This window comes from Helicoverpa zea, chromosome 17 (genome assembly GCF_022581195.2).
Source record: "Helicoverpa zea isolate HzStark_Cry1AcR chromosome 17, ilHelZeax1.1, whole genome shotgun sequence".
NCBI classification, from domain to species: Eukaryota; Metazoa; Arthropoda; class Insecta; order Lepidoptera; family Noctuidae; genus Helicoverpa; species Helicoverpa zea.
The window spans coordinates 5,723,884-5,733,357 of NC_061468.1; the positions used below are offsets into that span (position 1 = coordinate 5,723,884).

At 38.5% G+C, this 9,474-nt stretch overlaps 2 protein-coding genes across 2 annotated transcripts; both read right to left on the reverse strand.

The window, feature by feature from the left end:
* Nucleotides 1-778: 778 nt before the first annotated feature.
* LOC124638460 (proteasome subunit alpha type-4) lies at nt 779-2,678 on the reverse strand. Its single transcript, XM_047175431.1, has 6 exons — nt 2,521-2,678; nt 2,366-2,408; nt 1,965-2,294; nt 1,668-1,798; nt 1,298-1,421; nt 779-981 (listed from the first exon to the last, which is right to left on the reverse strand). Exons 1-6 carry the CDS (start codon nt 2,521-2,523, stop codon nt 839-841), a joined length of 774 nt encoding a protein of 257 aa, XP_047031387.1. The 5' UTR covers nt 2,524-2,678; the 3' UTR covers nt 779-838.
* A 2,884-nt stretch (nt 2,679-5,562) lies between these two features.
* On the reverse strand, nt 5,563-8,481 carry LOC124638543. The gene is made up of 3 exons (XM_047175546.1): nt 8,087-8,481; nt 7,455-7,647; nt 5,563-6,403 (listed from the first exon to the last, which is right to left on the reverse strand). The coding sequence occupies exons 1-3, from the start codon at nt 8,384-8,386 to the stop codon at nt 6,105-6,107; spliced, it is 792 nt and encodes a 263-aa protein (XP_047031502.1). The 5' UTR covers nt 8,387-8,481; the 3' UTR covers nt 5,563-6,104.
* Nucleotides 8,482-9,474: the final 993 nt, after the last annotated feature.

A 9,474-nucleotide genomic window follows, 5' to 3' on the forward strand; every position in this document is an offset into this window, starting at 1 on the left:
TCTAGGCAGATGCACCTAAAATTAGTTTTTTTTGGCTTTTTAGTATTTTTTTCAAAACAATTCCTTTGAAACGAGAACCACTATTATCGAAATTCGAAAAAAATCATTTTGATTTATATTATGACCATCTGTGTATCATAAACGCCAAAACGTTTGAAGCGATTAGTCGGAGTTTATTTATAATCTGGGTAATGAGAATTCCTCCAGGGGCCCGATTCTCCTAATTTTACTTATGCGTCATACATACGATTCACGTTCGACTGAGATTCTTTCCCGACTCAATTACGATTGAAACGTATGTGGCATTCCGCTATTTTTTCTTTGAAATAAACGTTTTTATCCTTTTCTGTCATTCAATAATGAATCATTTTGTCTGCAAATGATTTACGATTGCAATATGATTGTAGAGCAAACTACGGTACTATAGACCAAAATCACCAAAATAGCAGACCAATCGAATGTCGTTGGAATACGATTGGTCTTATATTAGTAGCAGAATGCCCGATATGGTTAAAACTGCTATTGCGATTCAATTTGTATTCGATTTTGACATTATTAACTTGGCCCCCAGAACATGGTGCAGCCGCGATTTCATATATATTTTCAGATGTTTAATTTTGATAATAATCTATCTACTGGTATTCACAGTCTCAGTACATAGAATACTGGTGAATACTATAGTGCTTCTATCTAAGTGTGTGAAATAATTTCCTAAGCAGCCAGTTGCAAAGGTGTAGGTAACAGCTAGTACAGGTTGTAGTAAATAAAAACCAAAACATTTACTGTAAAATATTTAATGTACCAATATGAGAACACTTATTCCAAACAGGAGTAAAAATTACGACTTGGGGGGCTGCTTCTTAGCGGCTTCGGCGTCGGCCTCACTCTTCTCGAAGTCGGCAATCAGCTTCTCCACTTCAGTACTGGTTAGAACTCTGATGATGGTCTTGTTGTCTTTGCGGGTTAGAGTCGCCATTTCCACTGTAAAAATTATATAAATAACTAGCCGTTTTCCCGCGGTTTTACCAGCGTCCCCTGGTAACTACTGCCCGTACCGGGATAAAATATAGCCTATGTTACTCGTGGATAATGTAGCTTTCAAATGGTGAAAGAATTTTTAAAAACGGTCCAGTAGTTTTTGAGCCTATTCATTTCAACCAAACAAACACACAAAGTTTTCCTCTTTATAATATTAGTATAGATGTGTTATATATCTTTGATATTCAACTGGATTTCCTTGGTCAACTTTTGAAGGTGAAAGGAAATAAAATTGAATGAATTGAAGTACAACAATTACCTTTCTCCGGAGTTAGCTTAGTCATATCCAAAGTCTTGCTAAGGACCTTGATGGCTAAGGCCTGAGCTTCAGCAAGGGTAGTCTCGTTTTCCTTGTATTCCTGTTTCAGACTTGATACAGCAGCCTGAAATATTACAATAACTCTTTAATTACATACTTCCCTCTGTATTCAAATTCCTACCAACATGTGTTCATATTAACAGGCTCCAAACCTATTGAACCAATTTAAAAATTCCCCTTGGAAGTGAACAGGTGTAACTGTAAGAAACAACTAATCCTTTTTCATTTTTTATACCAGGGGAAATAGGTGATTTAGTACCCTTTCATTCTAACGAACTTTGGCTTAGGCTTTAAAACAAACAATACTTACGGCGCTGTTGTTTCCAATGCAAGTGGCCTTCCATCCACCATAGTTACCGCTGGGGTCTGACTGGTAAAGCTGGTAGCCATAGTGCTTGTCCCAGCCCATGTACAGGATAGAAACACCGAAGGGTCTCTTACCTGAGAAACAATATTTGTTTATTTATATTATTAAAATGCATGAGCCAATCAGGCAAATGAGTGTGGGTATCCATGCATAGAAAACAGATGGTGAGCAGATTACATGTAAGTGGAATAAAGGCAGAAAACATGAATATAATTTGGGTATATCTATCAGTTATATTACCTCCGTACTGTGTGTAAGCTTGCTTGACATCACACAGCCAAGACACAAGTTGTTCACAAGGGATAGATTCACCATACTGAAGCAGGTATCTCTGGGCAATAAGCCTGAGCTCGTTCGTCAGGACGTTCGCATCTGATGTGATGCCCGCCACTGAGCACACCATGTCATCATTGAGTTTATAGATTTTCTCAGAGAAGAACACCTCATCAAGCAGTTTGTTCGTGTTCCTGCGCTCGGCAGCAAGCAAGATACCATCCGTTGCTAGGATACCAAGACATGTTCCGGCGTGACTGATCGCTTCCATAGCATACTCGACTTGGTAGAGCCGACCTAAAAGAAATACATTTTTATGATTCGTGATACAATTTTTTTTAATGCACAGTATAAAAGATAATATTTACCTTCCGGCGAGAAAATTGTTGTTCGTGTATCATAACGCCGAGCCTAGAAAAAATAATGTTATGAATCCAAATGATTGAATGACCAAGCAAGATTACTAACCTAAGAAAAGAACTGTTTTTCACTCAAATCGAAATTAATTTACAACAAAACTCACCATATTTGTTAAGTATAAATATTATATCCTGTATTATTCACCTAAATAACTTTGATAATGCAATAATTTCTAGTGTTTTATGAAATAAATGTTTCTTTGCCGGACGATGCAAAGATGACATGAGAAAATGACATCAAAATTGACACTTACAACGTATTGCGTTCCAGAGTCACAGCTCTCACATCTGTGGCATCATATTTCGCTTTCAGGCAATTTCGTTTAGAGAAAAAGAAAGAGCAATATAATGGTTGCTAAACATCTAAATTTTATCAGAAAACCTGCGATGACAACAAAATTTTGATTGTTTTAGCACCATAGACCATAGAACGATGAAGAAGCCTGCTGCTGTCCTATTTCGCGTTTTTGCGGCTATTTCAGCGAATTTAGTTATTATCAAATTGTTCGTCTTTGATTCTTATTTTGATTTCGTGCATAGTACACGCTGTAAATTACTAACAAGGATGATTTCATTAGTCGCATTTATAACGGCTTTTGTTTATGGCAGTGCGTGGAAGGTTGGTGTAGTGCGGGTATTAAAAGTGAAATAATGTTTTTTTTAATAATTTAGTTACATGGTAAGAATAAATATTCTATTTCACAGTGTTGCTTGAAGCCCAGTTACAGCCTTTTTATAGTCCCACTGCTGGGCACAGGCCTCCTCTCACACGGAGAAGGATTGAGCATTAATCACCACGCTTGCTCGATGCGGGTTGGTGATTTCAGACTAATAGTCCAGGTTTCCTCAAGATGTTTTCCTTCACCTTTTTATCAGCCATTGGTGTCTAAGATATACTTAGAAAGTACATACAAACTTAGAAAAGTTGCATTGGTACTTGCCTGACCTGGATTCGAACCCGCGCCCTCATACTCGGAGGTTGGTTCTTTGCCCACTAGGCCACCACGACTAAACCCACGACGAAGCCCACGGATAGATATTTTGGATGAATAGTGGGCATAATGGATAGTAGGTATGTGATGGTTTTCTTTTAAAGTTTAAGAAACTAATAATAGATGGCGGTATGAGTAGCATTTGTAAACAAAAAGTTTTAGTTATTTTACAAAATAAGTATTGTTTCATGTTCATGTAGATTTCCTATTAAAGGACCTACCTACTGACTAGGCGATACAATTACTTCAGGCACATGAGAGAGTTCACAGGGGTAGCAGGTACATAAAAGATTTCTTAAGAGAGTAGGTACCTATATGTATATGTGAAGTACCTACATAAGGGAATACATGGGGGTAGTTCAAAAGGAAGTACTTAAAAGTAGAGTATATAAGGAATTATAAAAAAAACATAAAGGAGGGATCATTTTGGGAGTGTATCCTATCTACACGTAACGGAGAAGCTGAGGTATTTAATTAGTTAAGTAGATTTCTACATATGCGAGTTTGTAGTTAGGGAGTTACCTATATACGGGGAGTACATTACGAACTGCCCGTACATAAAAAGAAGAACTACCTAATGTGACATGCCCAAAATAACCACTGCGGTAGATCCGCTTTGGATGCCGCGCGAGGTTGGTTGAACACTGAATGGAGAAACCGCGGGAAGATTCAGGTTTATAGGAGTTGTGGTTGTAGAATTAAAGGCACCTTTGTAGTTATGTGGATTTATTGTCTCTTCACAGTGTTTACAAAAGTTATACTTTGCACTTTAATAATGTAACTACAATCCTACAGTGAGAGTTAAGAAGGACACGTGGTATCGCAACTTAATCTCCCTAGACACACTCTTAAAGACTGCTAGGCTATCGAATAAGAGGGTGCTTACTGAATACGAGTGGACTGCGGGGCTATCGCACTCGGATCCGTCTAGTTAGCGAATGAATCTGGTAGTTTTTTTTTTTTTGGTATGGCATCTCGCAGTTCAGCCTAGGAGGCCGTGTACTGCTTAACCGGACTTTTCCCTGTGGATGCCTAGAATTTAAGGCCTCCAGCCAGGGGCGTAAAACAACTTATAAACTAAGCGACTGCGCTAAGGGTACCCCCTGTGGGGTCGGACCTCGGCTTAGGGCGTCGCTGGGGAGGCAGCAAAGGGACAGGCTGGATCATATGATCATTATTATTAAATGGGGAATTTAAAGCTACTGGCTCAGCTCGCGGGCTGGCTCGATGAGCAAGGGTCGGGAGGACAGAGAACGGGACGTCACGGCGGACCTCGGCGGCGAGGTTTGTACGAACGCGGTTTGTATTTGTTTAGAGTGCTAGTGAGTTTACTACTCTCTTGGAGGACAGTTATTTCATCGTCAGGTTCTAGGAGAGCATGCCTAGGGCGGCGAATCCAACTGATGCAGGAGGGAGTATAATTACTGGCTGACACGATAAGTGAGTTATCGTGTTCCTCAGCGCGTTCGAAGTACCGTATGGCGGCACGCTTCATATATTGGCGGATGGTAGGGATTTTTAAGCCGAGATGAAGAATCTCATTTCGAACATAATAGGGAGCTCCTGTGATTTTCCGTAAAGCACGGTTTTGAAGGGCCTGCATTCTGTGAAGGCGGCGATGTCTTGCCTGTGCGAACACAGGGCAAGCATACATCATGATGGGGCGTATGCACGATACGTAGAGGCATAACTTGCATTTAAGAGATAATTTGCTCTTTGAATTGAGCAAGAAGTGCAATCTACCGTACACAAAGGCTGCTCCAGAGCGCACCTTACTTATGTGCTCGGCGAATGAGAGGCGCTGGTCTAAGATTACACCTAGATATTTGGCATGCTCCTTCCAAGGAATCGGCCTACCAAACATGGTGACTGATGGGGGCGCGGGAGGAAGCCTACGGTCTGGGACACCGAGTTGGGATAGCTTGTAAATCAAGCCTTTGTGCCAGACTTTGTCGAATGCCTTTGCTATGTCGAAGAGAATCTGAATCTGGTAGGCCTCCGCTGGCCTTTATATAGTCGCCGCGACCGTTGTTGTCGTTGCTGTCGAAGACTCGGTGACACGTTGTTTGTATGTGTGCGTGAGCGGGCGGTGATGCGTCATTGTACTGAGTTGTTTATTGGTATGTATGTTATAGGTTTAAATAAAGAAATACATTGATACAAACATTTATTAACTCAATAACACTCATACATGCATGTATTAGGTTATACTTACTATTATTATAAGAAAATAACAATATAAGTAGGCGCTTAAAATTAATGTAAAGAAGAAAAGGTACTTATTAATAATAAATTACTTACACTCTTAACTACCTACTATTAACATAAAAAAATGTTAAATGTCTTACAAACTATAGGTAATTACACCAAGAACTAATGGTTCGAAGAATATTAATAAATTAAAACAATTTGATCATAATTAGTAACAGTCAATCGAGGATTTTTTATGCGTAACAACGGTATTACGTATAAAAATCAGCTTTTGCAAGCACGCATTGATTCCTCACACAAAGTATTATTTTGGATTTAATGAATTTGCGAATGATGATGAATTCCATAGTGCAGCATTAATAGAATTGATGGTCGTGGTTTATGGGGTCGTGTTGTCTAAGCTAGCATACGAACTAAAAGTGCTCATTTTAATAATAATGTTACGCATTGCTGTCGTCGTCAGGTGGGCCCTCCATCTTTACTAGTCACATCGATTTTTTTGTAGTCGAAATTAAATCCACAATGGGTTGGATCATTACGTACAATAAAATCAAAATTGTGAAACTCATGAGCGCCGTCGACAAACCTCCTTGAGCTGCAGCAAAGTAGTCCATATTGAAGCCAATGACCATTGTTATGAGACCCATGGAAATAGAGAACAGTCCTAGGGCCAAATGTAGGATCTTGACTGGACCACTTTTTACAATCATTCGCACTTTTGCAGAAAATAGTGCGACGATCCCACTAATGAAACTTGCCATTGTAAATGCTAATGCGATGACACCTGTAACAAGGAAAGATGGAAATCATTACAACAGGCGCAACTCTCTACTCTGTATACATCTCTGTAAAATCTAGGGATAAAAGGATACAAGGTCATGGAGGTGGTGATCTCATGATTTCCCACTTCAAATAGTTCTATACCTACTACATGGTCCAACAAACTTTGAACCTGTTAAAAATGTAGAAATGACTGTGCTTAACTTCAAAAAGTTTACGTCCCTTGTAAAAAGTAAAATTTTCACTGGTAATAAAACACATTAAGAAGATGATCTGTTAGTTTATATTTTTGTTACAAAGCTGTTGATGTTCTTGAATTATGAAGTGGTGTCAAGATATCTCGATGTTATCACACCGCAGCGACGCCACTCGAAATTTTTAACAATTGAGAAATTGCTGACGTGTCCTCAATAATATAAAAGGTATACCTATTTTACTTTTTTTTACAAACTTTTAAGCAAGTAGGTACCTCATAATTATCTAATATCAAGTGTTATTTGCAGTTTCACAAGAGAACTAAGAGTGCACCTATTACTGCTGTAATAATTATCATTTTTGGACTTGGCATTGCTCATGTACTTGGTTTCGATTTACTAATGAATTGGCCAAGTGTAGTAGTAATAAGTCACTTATTATTTACTTAGTAAATCGACGGTAATTCTATAGTGATTACTATTATAACATTATTTTCGGGATTTCCAAAGCATGACTTAAAGCGTTTGATAAATCTAAGATACGAAACGCTCTCGTTGTTGTAGGTATCCACCCCGCAAAGTATTAGGTACCACATAATATGCTTTAAGTATGACGTCAGCATCAGTTTACCATCCATCCATTTTTCTTTTACCATGTAGAAATGCATTTTAGTTGACACTATGTATTGCCGATAGCATATTTTCGACGTCCTGTCTTCCATTTTTAGTTGGATTTCTAAAATACCTACACTTGGAGATCGACAACGAGTGTAAAAAATTATGGATCCCGTACGAAGCTTATGCTTGATTATCATAATTTTGCAAATCAAGAAGAGAGAAACAAAATATCTTAAATCTTACCGCAGATGCCGTGTGCACTTGAAACAACCATGTCAACTTTAGCCAATCCAAGGAAGGTGCCAGCCAATACAAATAAGGACCCGATGAGCTGCAGACATCCGTGGACGATTCGTTTGGCATCTTTGGACAACTGGAATGACCAGGCGTTGTGCTTGTTCAGTGTCAAAACTGCTTCAACTAGGAAGAGTTGGTACTGGAACAATCAGAGAAGTTGGCATTAGTCAAATGGTAGGTATGGAGGTACTTAGCTGAGTGTTATGGTATCAGTATGATTTTGTGAATACTGCATAAATATTTGCATAAACACATGGGTACCAAGGCTTATGATATTGAAACGATCTAATATTAATTTAGATAAAGGTGCCAGTATGTGGTTAATTATTTCAAGTGCGTCATTGTCTCCTTAATTTTGGTTCTTTATAATCATTTGTTGTGCATCCTTTCATATAAAGAGTGACTAAGATTGTACGAAAATAATTCCTTCCTACATTCATTAGGTACATTTATGACAAAGTTTCGGTTGGCCTTGAATGATAGAAACTCAGATATATAGAAAATCCTCAGAAAAAAGAAATTAAAAAAGCTCGTTGCTGTTTGCCTTTTTTTATAAAAATAAATACTCAAATACATACACCTGTTCCAGCAAAAATTATATGTAGCTCCAGATTGCTGATAGTTCCATTTGGTGCCGAGGTTAAGGCGAAGTGCCACACACAGAATACCACTATCGCTATTTGCATGTGGTGGAGAAGGTTGATCAGCTGGCATATTGCCCGGAACGCTGACAACCAGGAAGAGTCATATATGTCCCCGCTCTCTTCGTCGTAGGCTGCAGGGGCACGTGTCAGCTCCGCCTGGTAGGGCACATGCTCCCGAACCTCGAACATCTCCACTTTCTCCACAGACTGTCGGCTGGTACTTGGTCTATCCATCTTGGTCTCAATAGACACCAAGAATTTTTAAAACTTCAACTATACTGCACTAACACGCTCTCATTCGAGTCCCGTCGACTAAGGAACTAAATTGCAAAAGTATTTTCTGAAGATAAGCGATAGTACTCTTATTTTTGATAAGGGGAGAAAATTCGATGGTTAGGTCACTTATCTTGGAGGTATTGACAGTTTCAAGATTACGATTTTGCGTAACGCAGCGATAATATGAGATGATATTTGTTCCCTAGATCATGCCTTTATCTCGGCAGTTCTTTTAGGAATGTTGAAATTGTGTAGTCTACCTAAGGAGTGGTGGTGATTCAATATAATAGCGTTGACATCGTGACCTAGTTTATTGGTGTCCACTTGTTCAGGAGCTTATATCTTTTGTACTGGGCTATATTTAAGTAACTATATTGAGACTGTTAACTTCTGAAGAACTGAAGTTCGATAAAAGCATTGTTTGAGAATAAGTACTTCCTTGTTTGGGGGGTACCTATCTACCTGCCTATATCGCTTTACAACACCGCAATAATTGGCTTTGTTCGGTGCCTGCTAAACACTTATTTTATGGACGATTTGTATGTAGGATAGGTACCTAAGTGACCTGGATACCTTACAAGTACGAACCCCATCTAGACATAGTGGGCCTTACTACAAAAACTTTAAACCCTGTTTTACACTTGTCTAATAAAATTTTGGCTGCAAAATTAACCATATGTCAACGTCATAATTTGTCATTTTTTTAGACAAGGCATAAACTGACGTTTAAGAGTTTTTGTGGTAAGACGGAGTGTGTTCGGCACATTACGACGATTATGACCCTCGTCAATTTATTTTGACACTATTTTCTTTCATTCGATAATAAATCACGTTCCTATTAATTTCACCCTTTCCCGATGCTTGAATCTATCCCTTAGGTACGTGGTGAAACAGGGTTTCAAAATTTGACATTAAAAATACATATACACCTAGTTAAAAAATCCTCTTTTGTCACTGCCTAGTAAGTAATTCATTTCAAATCTATTTTAAATCAGTATCTTAGTCTCTATTTTCATAAAATACTACTGAAAATAGAATTCTTAAGT

What these genes read in the sequence shown, in the direction of transcription:
- LOC124638460 (XM_047175431.1), bottom strand. An exon ending in GCATTGGAAACAACAGCGCC is followed by an intron (nt 1,422 to 1,667) that starts GTAAGTATTGTT and finishes GTAATATTTCAG; the next exon opens with GCTGCTGTATCAAGTCTGAA. An exon ending in TAAGCTAACTCCGGAGAAAG is followed by an intron (nt 982 to 1,297) that starts GTAATTGTTGTA and finishes TAATTTTTACAG; the next exon opens with TGGAAATGGCGACTCTAACC.
- LOC124638543 (XM_047175546.1), bottom strand. Translation starts at nt 8,386, where the DNA reads ATGGATAGACCAAGTACCAGCCGACAGTCTGTGGAGAAAGTGGAGATG. An exon ending in TAATTTTTGCTGGAACAGGT is followed by an intron (nt 7,648 to 8,086) that starts GTATGTATTTGA and finishes TGATTGTTCCAG; the next exon opens with TACCAACTCTTCCTAGTTGA. An exon ending in AAGTGCACACGGCATCTGCG is followed by an intron (nt 6,404 to 7,454) that starts GTAAGATTTAAG and finishes TCCTTGTTACAG; the next exon opens with GTGTCATCGCATTAGCATTT.